The 21,589-nt window shown below is 33.9% G+C and overlaps 1 protein-coding gene across 1 annotated transcript in view; it reads right to left on the reverse strand.

Moving 5' to 3' along the window:
* The window catches only part of LOC134267192 (dynactin subunit 1-like), a 29,487-nt gene extending 11,933 nt beyond the window's left edge, over positions 1–17,554 (reverse strand). The window contains 23 exon segments of the mRNA XM_062749415.1: positions 2,035–2,137; positions 2,265–2,324; positions 2,509–2,592; positions 3,062–3,193; positions 3,316–3,484; positions 3,664–3,791; positions 3,973–4,058; positions 4,608–4,707; positions 5,993–6,112; positions 6,345–6,434; positions 6,666–6,767; positions 6,995–7,099; positions 7,816–7,975; positions 9,034–9,112; positions 9,475–9,571; positions 9,963–10,070; positions 10,292–10,363; positions 10,590–10,811; positions 11,006–11,238; positions 12,492–12,612; positions 12,948–13,063; positions 13,856–13,966; positions 17,495–17,554. Coding sequence (XP_062605399.1) covers positions 2,035–2,137; positions 2,265–2,324; positions 2,509–2,592; positions 3,062–3,193; positions 3,316–3,484; positions 3,664–3,791; positions 3,973–4,058; positions 4,608–4,707; positions 5,993–6,112; positions 6,345–6,434; positions 6,666–6,767; positions 6,995–7,099; positions 7,816–7,975; positions 9,034–9,112; positions 9,475–9,571; positions 9,963–10,070; positions 10,292–10,363; positions 10,590–10,811; positions 11,006–11,238; positions 12,492–12,612; positions 12,948–13,063; positions 13,856–13,958 — 2,590 coding nt within the window. The 5' untranslated portion in view covers positions 13,959–13,966; positions 17,495–17,554.
* Between the last annotated feature and the right edge of the window lie 4,035 nt (positions 17,555–21,589).

The raw sequence follows: 21,589 nt of genomic DNA on the forward strand, positions 1-21,589 counted from the left end.
CTCCAAAAGAGTCAAAAATATACAGCAAAATATACTGCAAAGAGTAATAAAAAACTGTACTGCTTGCAAGTCAACTATATATTATATAACCAAAAAAATTTAATCAAACTTCAAGAAGGGAGAGCTTCTTTAATTTAAAAAGAGGTCACAGTTCCCCCATAAATTTGCCATAATTATAAAAATATAAAGTTTATAAATTCAGTGAAAAAAAATATATATAATTCTGTGAAAAATATTTTTAAAAAAAATACATTCCCTTTATCATTTTTATAGTGGCTGCATTGTGCAAAAAAATTGAAATCTGTGACAAAAGCATTCAATAAAGCGAAACTATAATCTAAGAAAAAATCTCAATATTGAAAATTCAACCATTATGCCTTCTTTGTTTGTGGAATTGTTATTATATGCCCTATATTAAATAGTTTTATTAAATAAATATCAGTGTATGCATGCTTTATTAATGTGTTAATTAAAACCTACTCATACATATTATAATTTGGTGTTTTTTTAAACTTCATAATTTTATTGTACAGTATCAAAATGTTTCTTTTCCCCTAAATATATAAACAAAAATTTTAACACATTCAAAACATAAATGACAAAATCTTGGAGGAAAAATTTACCTTTTAGATATTTTACCTAATGTTTTGTGCAGTTTCAAGAAAATTTTTGAAAAGGAAAAATTTTATTTTTATCTCAATTATTATTCAATGTTGTCCTTGAACTTTGATGTTATTTCATACAAATCCCAAATTAAATGAAAATACAGAAACTGTAAGTATATAGTTATACATGTATGTATCTAAATGTGAACCCCATATTAAACAAAATTAATATTTCTCTTTTCTGTGATAGGTTTACTATTAACTGTATATATAATTATATGTGTGTGCTAAAAATATACCAGCTGATTCAGCCAATCAAAGCCATTCATTGTAACCTTGGTAACCACTCAAACTTAAAATGTCTGACCTGAGCCTTACCTGCTAAAGAATCTGAATCGAACAATAGGTCAGTTTTAATTATAATTCTGGAAAACTTTGCACATACATTAATCTTTAAACTTGTAATGTTTTTAAAGGGCATGTATATATTATTATTTAGTATAATCATGTATTTATTTAATGAAATTATGGAAATTCTGATTTAACCTATAATCAATAATAATAATATATGGCAGTATTTGTCTGTCTTTTGTATCTAATACTCAGTGATGTTCACATTCATCTGCTGCAAACAAAGACTACTATACAGAGTCAAATTTACATGTACTATAAATTGAGGACAAAATGTTGGATTTAGGTAAAATTCCATTGTGATTATCTGATATAATAAGACTATATATTTCACAGAACTCATATACACTACATGAAACAATTACAATTTTAGGCATTGTAGACAGTATACTGAACTAATTTTTTTTTAGTTTTATGTCCTTTGTCAAACACTCAACATACATGTATCAACATGTAGAGACAATTGTACACATAAATAGTCATAATATATTTATACAATATCCATTTTGACTTTTGACACTGTAGATATTCACAAGGACATTACAGGCAACCCAGAATACAATCTGTTAAGTACTCTACCAGTATATAATAAAGTATATCTCTCAAAAAAGATGCTCCTTAATCATTACTAATGATGATCCATGTTTAACAATCAAAGGCCCTTCCCTCAATGTGACAATGAATCCAATCCTTTAATTCACCTTAAATGACTTCTTTTACTTGACCTTTGATGACCCCAACCTTTTATTCACCTTTGATGACTTTTTACTTGACTTTTGATGACCCCCACCTTTAATTGACCTTTGATGACCCCCACCTTAAATTGACCTTTGATGACTCCCTTTTTATTTGACTTTTATTGAACCCCTTTTAATTGACCTTTAATATACCTCTTTTAATTCATCTTTGATGCCCCCCTTTGATTGACCTTTGATGCCCCCCTGTAATTGGTTTTTGCTGCCCCTATAATTGACCTTTGATTACCCTCATTTGACCTTTGATGACCCTGTATCCTTACCCGTCATTAGAGCTGCCTGCTGCATGGCTCCAGCTGCCAGAAGGTGAAGCGTCTTTGTTACCATGGTGATGTTCTTACTGCAGTCTAGTATCAAATCCTGAACCTACATTCATCAGACGAAATAAATGACCGACAGATATTTACACTACCATATCAAATCATCTTGAAAAGTTCTGCTCTTTTTCTATGACCTATAGTCTCTTTGTTTGTATATGACTATTTGTAAATACCTCTTTTCCAAAGGACAGTGGTGTAGCAGAGCCATCGCCTTGAGGAAGTCTTCTCTTTATCTAAAACATTTACATAACTTGGTTAACTCTTTATTATCTTATTTAATAATTATCAAAAATACAATACTACCACAACAAATTGTCTAGCTGTTTATTATATACCCAAATATTTAATACTTCACAAGAAAATTTCTCATAATTTTTTCTGCACTTTGATTTAACCTAAACTAAAACAGATTCTTACTTTTCTTGCACACATCTTGGTATCATTGTTACAGTTCTCCAGGTCCTTAAACAGAATGGCTATTTCAGCTTTCTCCTGCCCAGGCTGAAAAATCCAATAAAGGAAATAAATAGAGAGAAATCATGTGTTCTTTAAAATTTGATATTTCTCTGCAATGTTTAAAATTGAACATATTGTTTAATCATTTATACCCATATGCTCATCATCTTTTGAGTTTTGCAATGTCTGTTGACAGATAATTCTCACCATCAGTACTTAGAACTTTGAGTCGTGTGATATTTACCATCAAGGTGACTAAAACTTTGAGTCGAGAGATATTTGTCTTCAGTAGAACTTTGAGTCATGCGATACTCACCATCAATAGAACTTTGAGTCGTGCAATACTCACCATCAGTAGAACTTTTAGGCATGCGATACTCACCATCAGTAGAACTTTGAGTCGTGCAATACTCACCATAAATAGAACTTTTAGGCATGCGATACTCACCATCAGTAGAACTTTGAGTCATGCAATACTCACCATCAGTAGAACTTTGAGGCATGCAATACTCACCATCAGTAGAACTTTAAGGCGTGCGATATCTGTAGACACACATTCTGTGGCACTCTGTACAAGCTTTACTTGGTCAGCCATCATAGCTGTACAATCCACCTTTTCTTGGGACAGATGCACTGAATGCAGTTGCTATATAATGATACATTACACATCAGTATGTTAAATATCATGTTTGTGCTGTATCATAAACTTGAAAATATATGAAATAATAAAGATTTTTTACATTCACTTATACATTTAACTATTAATACCTGGAAATAGCTGATTGATTTTTCCAGAAGATCCAGAGAAATGGTCTCGTCCAGCTGATCCTTCCTGAGAAGTTCAATGAAGTAATCCACGGAAGTCTCGTGGGCACTTATCTCGGGGAGTAAGGTTCCGATCTTCAGCAGTAACTCCTCACTGCATGTCTTCAATGCACTTAAATTCACAACAGTAATATAATCAATTAAAAATTAAACAGTAACCTATCCATAACTCTAACAATAATGAGCTACTAATAAGTCATATTGACTACTTACAAGTCGCACTGCCTCATCATGCCCTGTATCTATAAGTCAGCCCTGTATCTATAAGTCCAGTAATAGTGGGCTACTTACAAGTCATACTGCCTCATGATGCCCTGTAGTGTACTCAGCAGAAGAACAAGAGTTCTGGAGAAGCTACACTGCTCGGCTCCATGATTCTTCAACACACTCTCTCTGTTGACCTCATCCGTCATCTCAAACTAAATCAATCAAAACAGTATATTACGATCCTCATTTGTACATGTACCTCAAAGCTTGTACAGTGTCAAAACATTTTTATTGTTACATCATTTAGAAAGTTAACTTTATATTCAAGTTCCTGATTTGATTTTTTTTATATCCTTGACCGTACCACTTTACTGATTTGTTCTATTTATATACCTTGTCCTTGACCTGTGAGGCTAACAGTTCCGCTTTACTGATGATGCGTGGAATCATAAGTAATACCAGGATAGCGTCATGGTCACCTGTACGGAAAAAAAAAACCAATCAATTCATAAGCAACAGACCATAAGGGAGGGGTAGGGGCAAAATCATTTATTTTAAAGGGGATATTTCTTTCTTCTCCAAATTATACAATTCTTTTTATTTTATAATACTCACAATTATGTTCAGTACCCGACAATTTTAAAATTCCTACTCTTCATTTTCTGATAATGGTGATTTTTTTTCTCACTCATCTCCCCTGTTCATAAAGCTGCCTATCATGTAGAACATGAATTTCTTAACAAACTGATGTCTCTTTCCTTTATAATAATGCCTATCATGTAGAACATGAATTTTTTAACAAACTGATGTCTCTTTCCTTTATAATAATGCCTATCCTGTAGAACATGAATTTCTTAACAAACTGATGTCTCTTTCCATTATAATAATGCCTGTTTTCTTTATTTATGATGCCTATCATGTAGAACATGAACCACTGAACAAACTGATGTCTGTTTTCTTTTTTTAGTAACCTGCTATCAAACAACTCCTGCGCTCCCTTGTTTTATTTTTTTTTTTGCCAGACTTACCTCCCCTGTTCATGAAGCTGTCTCCCATAAAGGACTGTAACAACCCTACATGTCTGTTGGCCTGTTGTACTTCCAGTTTTCTTAGCTCCATGTCTATAGTCTGAAGGAATAAAGAAACAACATTGATACAGCAGGCATTAGTGATAATTAGTTAAAATTACAGATAAAGGATTACATGAATATCAGAGTCATAGTGCTTTTGTAAATAATAAAAAACTAAGGGAAGATACAGGGTGAGATGAAAACATCAGATGGTAATGTTGTTCACTTACAAGTGATATACACTCAATCTACCGAGATATTAGCAGCTAGGATCTAATGGTTCAATGACTTACAGGCATCAAACACGACACTCTCAATACAATAACATGTCATAAGTAACATAAAACTTAGTTTCAGTGCCAAAAACATTAGTGTTTTAAAAAGACACATATTTACAGAAAAGTAAGTATGCCTGACAGAATAATATTACGGTACGGGTGTGCTTTGCTATGAAAAATATTGTGTCATTTGACCTATTTATGTCAGGGCTTCCATAATGAACAAAAAGGTGTTTCTAACCACCTTTTAAAAATTTGAAAAACGACAAACTGACGTACTCTAGCTATCACCAAAAACCCAGATCATATTAAATAGCATTTAATAAGCATAAATTTTCTATAGCAAAGCAGAAACTCAAGCACTCTCAAATCTCTCTCTTTCTCTCTCCCTCCCTATGTAAATAACCCAGAACTTTTTTCCCTCACTTTATCTATATTGAGGAGGCACAACTGTGTTCGCTACGGAAATGTGAACAAAGCAAACAATTATAAAACAAAACTGTTATAGTTTAAAACAAAATGTGAAGCAAACTAAATCAAACTGGAAAACCCTGTGGGGATCCCCGAGTTACTATGGTTACCCACCGAAGCCATGGTCGGTGTGGGCTGTAAATAGAACAGGTCCAACCTCAATTAATGCGTAGTTTATTTTGAACATTTTTAACCTTAATTAATGCGTCATGAATTAAGATGTTCTTTACAATATCTGATGTGAAGCAAGACCAATCCAACAAAATTATTAACAATCATTAAAAAACAATTATTTGAATGACATATGTAAAAGACTTTAATGTATTTTTGTTTTACTTTATTCATTAAAACCTTCAAGCCAATGCAATGAAAATCTACTTATTTTAATAAATAAATACAACTGAGAATATATACCGATATGAAAGAAAAAAGAATGTTTACATGTGTGTACTGTTAATATGTAAACAGTCATGAAAGTCTGTATGACTGTACTGTGCACATTTGTATTTAAGTACTTAAACACAGAAATCTGGCTCCCTTTCCCACACTGTAGTAAAACTAACACTTTAGTTATTACACTTTTCTGATTTTTACCTTGGCGTACGCTTTAGACTCGGCAAACTTTGTTTTGAAGTCGATGACCTCTATCGTGGGAGTGGCCTCGGACTTTTGCTCGGTCTCTTCCTGTCTGCTTCTCATATCACGAATCGTGTCCTACGAAAATATGTAGTTATTATATACACCTTGATATCATAACATGCCTTGATGGCAATATGCCTTGCTTGATAAACTAATATGAAGATCAAGGATATACTCTATTACAGTAGTTTGATAACTAACATTAGCAAGACAAATCTTCAAACAGTCTAATGTTTCCTTAATTTTATTTGTGACATCACGTTGATAATTATATTTTTTTAACACAAATTAAATTCACTCTCTTTACCTGCAAAGTGGATACTAAGTCTCTAAATTTGCCGATGGTTGCTTCGTAGTCCGCAAAGGTTTCAGAAGTGGCATCAAGTTTTCTTTTAAACTAAAAGTAATCAAAGGTATAAGTCACTCTACTGACAGTGAACTTGTGGTGAAATTATGATACTTAATGAGAAGCATGACCTTACCTCGTTAGCGCGCCCTGTTGCTAGGTCCAGCACTTCACGTAATTCTAACTCTCCTACATGACCCTGACCTTACCTCGTTAGCGCGCCCAGTATCTAGGTCCAGCTCCTCACATAATTCTAACTCTCCTACTTGACCTTGACCTTACCTCGTTGGCCCGTCCTGTTGCTAGGTCCAGCTCTTCACGTAATTCTAACTCGGCCTCTCTGGCTGTTTCCTGTAGCTCTTCATTCATATCATGCAGGGCCTCCTAAAAACATGAAAAAAATATCGTTCTTCATTATATACCCACTATATAGTAACCAACTTTTTTGGTTGATTTCATACAATCATGTGACAGTCTGATCTGACTTTTTGGTTATCACACTAACACAGAATCCAAAGGTCATGACCCCTCATTGACAATGTTACTCCTCAGTCCAGACAGGTCATGACTCCTGTTACTATGTCATGACCCCTGTTGCTACGGAGACTCACCAGGTCAGCCTTTTCCTCCTCGAGTTCCTGAATCTTTTCCTCCAGGGCGAGATTTCTATCTGTCAAGGTCTCTACCATCTCCTCAGCTCCCAGAGCGGCATCCACCTACAAATAATATAGCAAATAATATAGCAAAATGTCTGAACGACTCGCGTTGACCTACACTAACATCTCCATTAACCAAGACTTACTTATAACTGAGTTCTTTGCCAAGTATTTTTATTTCTGACATTTTATTTCTCACCTGTGACAACAAAAATATAGAAATATTTCTGAATTTTGACTACGGAATCCTACATTACACTGTTCTTTTAGGTCAATCATCTGTTGTGACAGCTGACCTGTTTTTATGCAAGGGATTTAAACAGTAAACATTTAAACATGACCTTTGACCTATTTTTATTTCTGACCTGTTCTTTTAGGTCAATCATCTGTTGTGACAGCTGACCTGTTTTTATTTCTGACCTGTGACCTCTGACCTATTTTAATTTCTGACCTTTGACCTATTTTTTTTATTTCTGACCTGTGACAGCTGATCTACAGTAGATCATTAAATATTCGCGATACCTTATTTTCGCGAGATATTCATTGACTAATTAATAGCGAGGCATAATTTTCACGAATTCTTTTTTACCCTCAATATAACAGCAAGAGATACTTTTATACGCGAGAATGAAATCTTTGCGAGCCCAATGTCTCTCGTAATTACGCGAAAATAAAGTTACCGCGAATAAAAAGTGATTTAAAGTATATTTCTGACCTATGACCTCTGATCTTTTTAATTTCTGACCTGTGACCCCTGACCCATTTTTATTTCTGACCTGTTCTTTGAGGTCAATCATTTGTTGTGACAGCTGCTCCACCTCTCCTGCGAATCTCTCCTTGTCTTTCTTCAGGTTCGTTATTTCTGTGGTAAATTTCTCGTTAGCTTTGGTCAATCTCTGTACCTCCTGTTTTTCTTGGTTTGACAAATCCCTCATTCTGAAACAAACATGAGATTTCTTTATCACCATGCTTACAGAATTATATTTAGAGTAGTTCTTTGGACTGCAAAATTATTTTGTAAATTAATGCTTTGATTAATACAGTATAATTTGTCCAATCCGGCTACCGCCGGTTCCGCTCTTTCAGTGTGTCCACCTCCTGCGGATCCTTACTGCCTATTATCCGGAGTGCAAGAAAAATGCAGGAAAATATTAATTTCGAAAATTTTCGTTGTTTATTTACAAGTACATCATATACATATTATAAATAAAATTAAATGATGAAATCAATTACTATTATTGAGTGTAGAAATTATAAGATAGCCTCACATGACTTACTGTATTTTCTTAATTGTTCACAAAGTATATAAAGTCGGGTGAAATGTTACCTCAATCAAAATATACAGGCATGCATAATATAGGCCAACTACGTATCAAGCGGACCGGGTTTCGCTTGTCAAGGACCTCATTCAATGTATTAACAGTAATGCACAATTATTTACGATGTGCTAATTATTAGATTGAACTTTTAATTTTATGTAAAAAATTACGTATTCCTCATCAGTGTTATCGCGCCATTTTGAAATGCGTATCTGGCCATTAGTCTTAAAATACAATATTATATTTTGATTTGTAAATCGCGCGTACATATATTTTTGTGTTTATGTTATAATGTGGTAAAAGGAGTTAATTTTTTTTAATTGTAATTTAATCATATAATATATTTTTCAAGTGGACTGTATCACCGCCGCACTTCACCGAGTTCGTCTCATGGCACTAATAATCATGCTTATGTAAACACAGATTAACATTCTGTTTGTAAGGTGTTAATTGCTTTGAAGTAACTCAGGTGTGGCCGTAATATAGAGGGAATAATTACCGTTAATTATATCAGCTGGGAGCCAGTATGGTAATATCTGTTTGAATAGCTATCCGTAATACACAGAATTTTTTAAAATGAATTTGTTAAAGAAGTGCATGGGACTAAAATTTCGGACGGAATAAAAAGTCCGTAAGCTTTCAGAGTCCGGATTAGACAAATTTTACTGTACATACTTAACGAGGGCCTCTCTCAGTCTCTCGATCTGTTGATCTTTCTGTTTAAGTTCGTACTCTGATGCTACACCTGAGGTCCCTGAAACACACACAGACTCAGTCATCAAATAGCTTAATCTACATGAAGGTGTTGCTGCAATAACTAACAAAAGTATAACACAGTGGAAGATTTGGCATTGTCTATAAATGAATGCAATCCACACAATGATGAAATAATATGACTATCAGGATGTTTTCAGTTTTGATGCAAGTCAAGGTGGGATGTGCAGCTTTATAAATTCATGAAGGACAGAATAATATATGGCTCTTTATGATAAGTAAATAGTTTTTGTTGAATACTTGTATATGGACTTTATTTTCTTTGTGTGATATGCTGTACCTTTCTCACCGATCTCACTACTGAGACATACCTTTCTCACCGATCTCACTACTGAGACATACCTTTCTCACTGATCTCATTCTTGAGAATCTCGAGATCCATGGAGAGCTCCTCGGCTCGCTCTTTGAGTGTGTCCACCTCCTGCTGTAGTCCTTCTGCCTGTTATACCAACACAGTAGAAAATTAATTTCTTAATTAAACAATAAGTGAGGTAAAATTATATGACTGTGTTACATTATTTCTAAAGTTCTGTGATATAAAATGAATTGTAGATTAGTGTAAATGAATAGATACACATTCTAAACTTTTACAAAGCCATTTACTCAAAAACCAAACTAAAATAAATTCAGTAGTTGCTTATACATGTAAATAGTCTTCATGTTAAGACTTCACTGAAAAGTTCGGTGTTTAAGAATATCTGAAAATATCTTTGAATTCAGTAACTGTTATATCATGATTATTCTGTGGTATGGACAGCTTTAGTCTTGAACCTAATTATACTTTCATCCTCTGAGGCTTGTGTTTGGAGACTAAATGTAACTTTTCTTACCTTCTCCTCAGCCATTTCTTTATCTAGTGTTGCGATTTCTACAGTCTCCGCGAGGTCAGACATCTCGTCTTTATAGCGATCAAAGCTCTCCTGGATATCCTTGGCGTCCTAGAAAAACCACAAAGCATATCTGGCCATTAGTCTTAAAATACAATATACATCCCTTATAATTTGTTTTGTTCGATTGTTTTTTTTTTCTTGGTATTTGAGACAAATTAACTGGATTTTTTTCTTTATTGTTTTTCTGATAAAATTACAATCATTATATTGTTCTAATAAGATCATGTTTTCCTTTTTTGAACTCAGTAATATCTGTTTGTAAGCTGTACCTTTTTGGCTGCCTGAAGCTGTTGTTGTAAATCTTTCTGTGTTTCCTGCATCTTACTTTTGTATTCTTGGAGCTGAACAAAAAATCAATGCAAAGGCTGTAATTTTATGAATTTTGTACTTTCCTTCACAAGATATTAAGGCTACATGATAAACATTTCATCAGTTCTATTAAAAATAAATTGATGATCTTCATGATCAGTACCCAGTATTTCACTAAAAATTATTTAGTCATTTAAATAACTATATCCCCAGTCATGGAGCAATGTCCACCCAGTTTTAGACTCAGTAACTCAGTACCTGTTGAAGCTGAATCTTGGCTTTCTCGAACTCCTTCAGTTTGGCCTTGTCCTCGGCTCGCTTTATCTTCAGCGTGTCCAGTTTCTCGTTGAGATCCTTTATCTCGGCTTTGAGCCCCTCCATCTCCTGTTGCTGTTGTAGACTTGACATCTCTGGTCCAGCGGTCAGCAATGAGCTGTCCAGTGACCGGGCCATGGAGGACAAGTCGGGAATAGAATCCGTCTGGAAACATGACAAACATTTAGATTTCATAGTCAAAGATAAAAGATTTTCCTTGAATTATAAAGAATTAATTTTCCTAAAAGTTTTTTCTCAAAAGTCAGAGATAATGAGGTTTGATTGTACCTTGAATGTGTATGTAATTATTTACCTTTTCTTGAGTTCCCCTTGGGGTGCCTCTCTGTGTGATTATTTACCTTTTTCTGAGTTCCCTTTGGGGTGCCTCTTTGGGATTCTGCCAGATTTTCCTCACTAGGTGTTGACTCTCTACTGCTGCTCTCACGTCCAGACTTAGGCCCTGGTAACCTTGACATTGACCCTCGACCCTTAGGGGTCGAGAGGCCACTACCAGTACCAATTTTTGAAAGGTCAGAGGGCACACTGGGGGCCTTCTTTGGGGTCCCACTCAATTCAGCCAAATTCTCAGAACCTGTAAAACAGATCATATCAAATGTATATTACTATGAATAACAATTAATAATCAAATTAATATTTTTATTAAGTTTAAAAATCTGAGAAGTCAACCAGTTTACCACTATAATTTATTCATTATTAATACATAATGTACTCAACAAAATCAAACTTGATATCAAACTTAATGACATTTTTTTGTTGCAAATCTATTTCATTCAAATCATCAAATCATGCTATATACAAAAAGTTTTTGCCTGTCCTGGCAATAAGAATATGATCAGATGAATATGTGATATCATTTTGGAAATGAAGATTCTTCAATATGATGCCATGATTGTTGAAACTATACATGCAGTATCTAAAACATATAAGTTCTGCGATGAAGTGAAATAACATTTATATTTATAAAGATGTTCTGCTTATACTTTAGCTGAAAACATGGAAAATGCAAGAGATAGAATTTTCAACAGACATGATTTAAAAATACAAGTAAGTCATTTGATAATGTTGTCCTTCTGTTAATGAAATTATCTGCTGTCATTAAATGGGGATGTAACTGTATGACTTTAAAAAAATATCTTATTATCTTATACTGATTTACTGATTATAGTTAATTACATAGATTTCCAAATAAATTTAAATAATTTCATTAAAATATATCTACAAAATCAAGATAAATGCAAATTAAATGTGATTTAAAATACATGTACAAATGAATATATATTCAGTGTATATATCAGAAGTCCACTCTGAGAAGAAAAAAAAAATCAGCATTTTCGTATCATCATGCACTTACGCTGTCGAAATCCTAAAATATATTGACCCATAATCAATTACATAGGTAAGTCATAAAAGGTTAATTAATTTGTACAAATAGTTAACTGAACCCTGTATACCTAAAACAAGGAATCAAGAATTGATCACAATTCATTGACAAAAAAATTCAAATTTATTAAATGCCACATAATTTTAAGCATGCAAGACTATATAAAATATATAGATTCTCATACATGCTTCATTGATTTTAAAACAAAAATTGAATGAAATTTTATCATATTAAATGAAATTTTAGTTTACAGCAATAACAAAGACCAAATTACCTTAACTTTTAATTTTCACTCAAGTTCAAAACTTATTTCTTAAAACTAATAATATTTCTTTGTCAGTGCTATCAAAATTTAAGGGGATTTCTGCAGGCATTAAATGTCAAGCTTTCCCACAAAATTTAAACAAGATGCAAACATTCCCTGAATGTAAGTACATGCTTACTTTTGCCAGCGTAACTTGGAGGCCTGAGAGCTGATTTCTTGGCTGAGGAGGTTGAGGGAAGTTTGCTGGCCGGGGTCGATACTGGGGTCTTTTGTCCAGGTCCCTCATCCAAGATTGTGATCTGTTAGAAACAATAGTCAGTTAACCACACACTTTTCTATGCCATAAGCAACAATATATGAATCAAATACATGAAAAAAATACACAAAAAAAATTTAAATATCAAACAGGAATTTTGGTGGCCAAGAAAATGACTTATATAAGTATCTATATTGACTTCTGGAAGCATTACAGTGATAAAATCCTAATCAGTACCACAGACAACCAAACAAAGATGTGTTGGAATATGTATCTGTGGATGCCTGATAAAGTTGTGACAAACTGATAAAATATTCTGTCCACACTTCTGATAGCCTGACAAAAGCCTCTGTATGAATTCAAACATTCTATACAAACCTGTGACTGTCTGACAAATATTCCATGATTCGGGTCACATGTAAAATACGTCTTCCCCTGCACCGTTCCATTGTTCTTTCCTTTTTCTTCATCCAGAACCACACCGATCCACTTACCTACAAAGTCACAGTTATATATAACAAACAAGTTCACATCACATCAGAAATTCTGATTGTAAGAGAAATAATTCAATCCATTTACCTGAGAAAGCTCACTATTCAAATATATAACAAACAAGTTGCTGTTACATACAAAAACATGACCATCAGAAAAAAAAAAAAAGTGTGAACAATGTCTTTCTTCATATTGATAAAAAAAACATTGCTATAAATTTCTAGATTTAAATCAAGTCTTAAACATCTTAATCTTCTGATCTACAAAAACTCCTGGGTATAATTATGTTGATCAGATTTATCACTGGAGAAGAGTGTAGTCCCGATGTAAGCTACAGATCCTACCAGACCTTTGTCAGCTCCACTTACCACTGGAGAAGAGTGTAGTCCCAACGTAAGCCACAGATCCTACCAGACCTTTGTCTGTCAGCTTGACTTACCACTGGAGAAGAGTGTAGTCCCGACGTAAGCCACAGATCCTACCAGACCTTTGTCTGTCAGCTCCACTTACCACTGGAGAAGAGTGTAGTCCCGACGTAAGCCACAGATCCTATCAGACCTTTGTCTGTCAGCTCCACTTACCACTGGAGAAGAGTGTAGTCCCAACGTAAGCCACAGATCCTACCAGACCTTTGTCCATGAGCTTGACTTACCACTGGAGAAGAGTGTAGTCCCAACGTAAGCCACAGATCCTACCAGACCTTTGTCTGTCAGCTCCACTTACCACTGGAGAAGAGTGTAGTCCCAACGTAAGCCACAGATCCTACCAGACCTTTGTCTGTCAGCTCCACTTACCACTGGAGAAGAGTGTAGTCCCAACGTAAGCCACAGATCCTACCAGACCTTTGTCTGTCAGCTCCACTCGAGTTCCGACCTTGACAGACTTACCGTCTGCCATCTTCAGTTCTGAAATACAAAATGTATCTTGTAAGCTAGGCCTAGTGCAACATAAACATTGATTAATATTATAAGATTCCTCTGGTTGATGATGAACATCGAGTTGTTGAGTGTTACTCAGTGCCTGAAAATAAAGATCATATCTACAGTGATCTACATATAAAATTAATACGAAGATAAAATATTCCAAAGACACCTAATTTAGAGAAAATTCAGACTTACACATTGACTTACACATATTTTTTTTCCGCAATTACTTTAAGACCCACAATGCATTGCTTCCTTAAGCTACATTCTCACAAGAATAACAAGAAAAGTTCAACAAAAAATAAATTCCTTTTGACAGTGTTTGATATAATTTATATATTGCAGATCAACAAAAGCAGGGCTCTCGATTCTCTAAAATTGGGGCCGTTCAACGGCCCCGTTCCCAATGCGAAAAAGGTACCTTTTTTCCCAAAAGAAAGGTGTAAATTTCCCAATTTCCATCCAGAGTAAAATATTAATTAAAAAATAAAAGTCCATCAAAACTAATCGCAAAAAAAAAAAAAAACAAACAAAACACATTTGCAAATGAAAGTGAAAATATACTACTATTTTATTAGTTCGCGCCAAATGCATTCGTAAACTGGTTCGGGGAACCAGGTTATTGTTTTTACAAAAATGTATACAACTATGAGTGCAGAGTATCTTGTTATGTAGTTTCGACAAAAACCATCATTTTGGTTTCAAAAATAGACATTTCATTTAAACATTAGTAAGCTGCACTTAGAAACATACCCGCGCTTCGGCATGTTCAGTCTCGCGCTGTATTGGTAAGCAAAGTTGCCCATGTGATTGAGGAAATTCAGGACTGTGTGACTAGCGACTGTCACGCAGTAAGACATATAACCGCAATATCAACACTCAAAGATAGTAATGACAAAGCTAATGTACGTACTTTCATAAATAGCCTACGTACCCATGTTTGTTCTGTTTAACTGTTTATTCAAACCAGAGTTAGCATTGATGATAAAATGCTAGAAAAGCAAAATTTGAGGATTTTTTTTTAATGAATTTGTGTTATCCAACTTTTCCCAAAATGACGATAATTTTCCCAATTTGAACGGCCCCGGCCCCAGTCCCAAAAAGTGGTATGAGAGCCCTGAAAAGGTTGAATTTACGTTCTTCATTTAAAGTAAGGACATTTCAGGCTTTGGTTTGTTAATTTAACTTAAATACGATGTCATGTGGCGTCAGAGTCTAGACGCACCAAATGTCTCGTGCGGTTTGACGAGCCCAATTAATCTAAATTAATCTAAAACTGAATAACATGTATCTGTGCTCGGTGATTGGGTTAGATCATCAATATATTATTGGAAACAAGTCATGTTTATAAATGAATTGCATCTGGCATGTGATAATTTATTCAAACAGAAGAAGTTATTGAAAAAAATAAATAATGGGGGACGGGGAAGGGTTGCATGACCATGTCCATAAGTACCTATGATAAGTTTTTCACTCAATTACTTAACGTTTAACCAGGGACCTATATACTAACGGGATAAGCAACTACCACAAGTCTCGCGATATCTCGTAAGTTGCGGGATTTCGTAAGTCAACTTTAATTAACTATATTTCTAACGCTATCGCATATTTGAGATCAAATCCTTTAAACATCTGTCAAAAAATTATCCAAGATTTGTTTTTAGCATATATTATACTCCTTATCTTAGTAGTAATTTTGTTTTATACAAAAATCAGCACATGCCCTGATCCGCCATATTTCCGAGAAATCGCCGATTTCGGTGTTTGTTTTCCTTATATTAACAGGTTGGGCACACACCCCCAAATGGTCATTTAACACCCGTTTGGTGGTCAATCGCCAATATCGGCGTCTTTTTAACCCACCAAATGGTGGTCTTTTTTATTCAAATCCAATTTTTATTGAAATAAAGCAAAAGCGCATTTACTTAGGCATTGGGGAATTTAAATTAACATATTCCTCGCACATTTTATACAATTTAGTCAAATTTCCATGTGGAATTTCTATGAAACATCGTAAAAACAAAACCCCCAATTGTTTGTGACGGCCGAACTATTTGCTTTAACAATACGAAAAATTATGATGTTGTGTATAGTTCGGTAAAAAATATATTTAAACAAGAGGTGTTAGTCTAGAGAAGTAACTTTTCAAATGATCTTTCAATCTACATTTATATAATTCTCTATAAAATCCCGTTAAACACGAGCTCCTCGTATGGTATTATTATGGTGGGCACTTATCGCTATAATATTCATTTTTCCTACATTTGAATGTAACATTTATTCTTTATTTTCTTTTAGGATGAAGTTACGATTTCTGTGCGACCCTTTGTGGTTTAGTATGCATATCTATGATGTATCTACTATATTTATTAAATATTTTTGAATAAAAAATTTACAAAGTGACATTTGCAGTTATTTTTGTTTTCATTCCAAGATTTAGGTTTTCGCGCGATTATTTTATCATGAATTCACGGCATATCGTATTTTTGTAAAGAATAAAGCCATAACCTGCGAAGTAAACGATATAAAAGCGAATTTTTACCCTTCCTCTTATTTTACTTTTTGAAAATTTTCACTATTAGGCCTCCGTAGTTAACTCAGTCTTTTGACCCAAGTTCGGAAAAGATCGTCATTTTTAATTGGTTAAGATAATTGATCGGTTACCCGGATGACAGAAATATGAAGTGATAAACACGATAAATAGGCTCAACTACGCGCGAGATGGAGGGAATTTTTCTTTTTAAGTTAAAACACAGAAACGTTACACTTGCTTACATAGGTGACGGTTTTGTCAAATATTTGAACGACACTGCGCAAAAAAGTCCGCGTTGAAATTCTTATTTTTTTCGTTCAAAGTTTAGAAAAATATCTATATTTAATTCCCCGTTAGTTGAAATTATGCGCCATTTCACGTCATTCCAGAGAACTGAACTAAACGATTTTTCTCTCCCATTTGGTAGGTTAAAAAGACGCCGATATGGGCGACTGACCACCAAACGGGTGTTAAATGACCATTTGGGGGGGTGTGCCCAACCTGATTAAAATTATATTATTATTATACTTTAAAATTTATCAATAAATCAATTCAAATATATAAAAGGAATAAATGATAATCTTCAGAAAACACCCTGTTTACTGGAAATAAACGTAGATTGAAAAACTTGTAGTGTCTTGCGTGATGTTTTGGGTAAATAAACATGGCGATGAAGGAGTTGCCTATCCCGTTAGTATATAGGTCCCTGGTTTAACACAGCAGCAATTATCATCCAGTTAGGGATTAATGTTATTTTGAAATGACTACAATAAGTCGGTTTACCGTGTTTACAGATGGAAATGATTCAGTGAGTCATTTTGTATTAACTGTATTCGGTTCATTTGGGGTCATGAAATTAAACTTCATATCGTTTATGGAAAACAAAGCAATAACATGCATTATGTATACATGAATAATGTTATTTGAAATGATGCATGATTACATTTGAAACGTTAGAAAATATGCCTGCTACTTACAGGAATTTACACTCTGATGGTTCTGAGATGGATCGCACGAATTTCATCTATGCGAGACCGCTCATATCAATGAAAATAGTAAAACATTATTATTATATTTCCTTCGCACTTTGCAGTTTTTCCCACATAAATAATTTGTAGTTATAGTATTTTCAAATAATCAAATCGATACTATTCTAAAAAAAATATAAGACTCTCGATTTCAGTTTATTATTTTACATGGTATATGGGACTATATGGCGGTTCTTGCTGTGTTTTGTGCCTAAGCATTTCGACCCGACAGCCTTTGTTCCAAATTTTTAATTTCGCTTTAATTTACTGTACAGTGTATCGTTATCTCTTTAATCTATTTTTTTTTTTATAATTGTACATGTAATTACTAACTCTCAGATAAGCTTAGATCCAGAAAAAATCTTACATGATAAGATCACCTGAACATGACCTTTCACCTAGGTAAACATATATGCATATTTTTTTAAAAGGATGTTTTTTTCCCCACATTTGACTAAAAATAAATTTTAAAAATTCCAAATTTATATACATTGTTCTAAAGGTTAAGATGTAATTTCAATTGCTCCCAACTCCAACTCAGGTACACATTAAATTTTCCTGGTACAAAAAATCTCGGAAAAGGGGGGGGGTTAATTTTGTAAGAAAGTGTTCATTGAAAGTTTGCCATCCCCTTTTCCCCACTGTTTGATGCCTAACAGTAAAGTTAAATCCATGGTACTTTAATGAACCATACCCTCAATGGGCATGGAATATAAAAAGTGCAAATAAAGTCTGTCAAAGCAAACTTTTGCATTGTTTCGGGAGGCAAAAAGTAAGTTAATCATGTTAATAACTTTAAAATCGTGCAAAAAATTGATATTTTACCTTCTTCAGAATTCATTGCATGACAGGTCGCTTTCGGGAACAGCTGTCTCCTACACTCATTGTTAAACAGCAGTCAGCCATTTCACCTTTATGTGGACAAGTTTTATCAGCTATTATCAATAAATACTAGTCAATAACGGGCGCGGATCTATTGACAAGCATGCATACATGACACATACATATAAATATGATGTCTTAGAGGTCCATGAAAAAAGGTATTTTTGAACATGGGTAGTCTAATATGCACACTACCTGATATCGACAATGTAACCCATTTGTCTATATGAACTGTTTTTAATTATCATTTTCGACTGTTACATGCATAAAAAGAGTGAAGGCTTGCAACTCTTTTCTCGTCATCCACCTCACCTCACATAAACTTTGCCTTCTCTTTATGTGCTGACAGGAGCTTGTGAAAGCGTGGGGACATTGATTCTCATTTCTCTGCCAGTCTGTAGGCCTGACTGTCTATCCGTCTGTCATAAAACGCTTAACCTTTGTCACTTCTTTTGAATGGGAAGAGAAATGACTTTCATAAAAATACATGTGTATTACCTGTGGCAAGACCCTTCTAAATGCTAGCAACTATGATTTTTGCCCCTGTGACCTTGACTTTAACATTTGATCTTCTTTTCAAAAATGTTAATTCTTCCTTAAAGACTTTAGATTTAGAAGAGATGGAGCTGTCATATTTGACATGTGCATTACCCATGTTACCTGTGGCAAGATAGGTATTTCTGAGCATGCTATGATTTCTGACCCCTTGACCTTCATGTTTGACCTAATCCACCCATCCACCCCAAAAATCTAATGATAATTTAACTCTTAAATGATATACGTGTATGAATAGTGTGTTAATTCATATCTTCTCACTGAAGACTGACATATAAGACAAGCTCTTTTATCATGTGGATATCTAGAAAACTGATTACCAGGTATCAAGAGAAGATTCAAGTTAGTTTAACTCAAGATATTTGTAGTTATAATTTACCTTTGTATAAAAAAGATAAAACACAGAGTCAAGTTTCTGGATAAAAGTCGCCCACTGATAATGTTATGAACACCACGTCAGTTTAATGTGCATAATTTGGCCGTCCAGAGGGCAAAAATGCAGTTCAGCGAAAGAAGAGTTCAGGACAAAGAAGGACAACAAAAGCAACAGAGAACAACACAGTGGGATGATCAACGTTGTACCTCAAACAATTAAGGACAAGAAGACAACGAGGCTAAAAAAAGAAACCTTACCGATAGAGATCAGCTAACGAAGGACTTGACTAACGGAGGACATCAAAAGCACAACAAACTCAGCGCATAACAAAGAGAGGAGAACTAGAACAACAGAGAACAAGTCAAGACTGAGGACAAAGAACAAGAACTAGACAGAGAACAACAAGAAAGAAGACATTATGAACTTCAGAAGAGTTAAAAACACAGGAAAGAAAAGTTATGGTCTCATGGAAAAGTTTTTAACTCATGGAAAAGTGTTCTGAATGAATATATAGGACTCTTGTGCAAGGTTTGTAAACTAGATTTTTAATCACACACGCCATGTATTAATATTGTACTGCTGGAAATATGGAGACTTTAGTACTAGAGCCTTGTGCGAGACATTCAGCTAAAAATTATGAAATTTGGTGTATGTCATGTAAACTTCCACTTTGTAAAAGTTGTTCATTAGAACACAGAGACCATGATGTTATGGATGTCATAGATGGGTCAATATAAAAAAAAGCAGCTAAATGGTTCATATGAAAATTGGAGATACAATTAAATATTTCCGTTTCTTTTTTGTATCTAAATTGATAAAGCTGCACAATATTTTGGGAAAACAACATTTAGCAAACAGTAGGGAAGCTATTTTTTTCAGAATGTTCTCGTAAAAGTTACCAAATTGTGTTTTTCTGTCATTGGTGTTACCTTATAAAATTTTGTTGTATAGAATCAATTAAAAAAATTATGAATGCAAGCCATGATAAACATGTACTAGGATTATTCAAGTTTACTGATAAGTCCAAAAGTATCGTTGTCTGGTGATGAAAATTAAATTTTCAATCATATTTGGACATTGACATGAGACAAAAATAAATAGACACACACTAAAAAATGCTGTAAATGTGGTGCTATGTGTGTACAGTTCAAAATAACATAATTTATGACTTTTTTCAAGGAGTGAAATTAGGTAATATAAAGTTATTTCTTACATTTAAACTTATTAAAAGTAAAAAATAACAAGTTTTAGGTTGGTTACTCCACTGACTCAACTGTAACACCAATGATCGAAATTAGTAATACTAATGACTTAAGCACTTAACAATTAGCATTTAAACATACTATAACATGAAACTTCATGTGAAAGACAGAATACACTGTATGGCTAACATACAAAAATGAAAAAAGTTTCTGGGATTTCATACTTAAAATGATCTTATAACAAAAAGAAATCGGGTAACACCAGTGACAGAATAGTTAACTTTTATGGTAACACCAATGACTGGTGAAGTAACACCAGTGACAAGAGATATGCAGTGTTTGTTAATCATTGGTTTGAAAAAAAATAATGTTTGTAGGGTAAAAGTATGGCAAGCCCTTTTACTATTTATTCGTAAAATAAATTTTTCTTTCAAAATGAGAGATATCTCTCTAGCATAGAGAGATATCTCTTTAGCTTAAGGAGATATCTCTTTAGCTTATAGAGATATCTCTTTGACTAATAGAGATATCTTAATACTTTAGAGAGATATCTCTTTCAACAAAAGAGATATCTCCTTTAGTAAGAGAGATATCTTTATAAGCTAGAGAGATATCTCTTTAAACGAGAGAGATATCTCTTAAAGTTAGAGAGATATCTCTTTAACAAGTTTAAAAGAGATATCTCTCTTAATTAGAGAGATATCTCTTTAGATTTTCAAAAAGAGATTTCTAAGCTAAAGAGATATCTCTTTTAATGAAAGAGATATCTCTTTTCCAATCACCCTTAAAATAAAATAACTAATTCTCCCGTTAAAAACGAAAGCGAAACAGGAAGTAATGTCTGTTAAGTCGTTCGTTTTCTGGTTATTGAAAAGAAGAGGATAAAATGGACCGATTGATACAGGTAAACAACGTTTAATTGCTTTATTGTTTTAAGCGAAAGTAACAGGATTTCAAACCAAAACGTCCCCCAAAGATTGGTTCCATATTATATTTATTTCATTTATTTAACTCACAGGACAGCTGAGC

The sequence above is a fragment of the Saccostrea cucullata genome, unplaced genomic scaffold, assembly GCF_032062105.1.
Source record: "Saccostrea cucullata isolate Sc308-1 unplaced genomic scaffold, CSIRO_AGI_Scuc_v1 ctg225, whole genome shotgun sequence".
Lineage (NCBI taxonomy): Eukaryota > Metazoa > Mollusca > Bivalvia > Ostreida > Ostreidae > Saccostrea > Saccostrea cuccullata.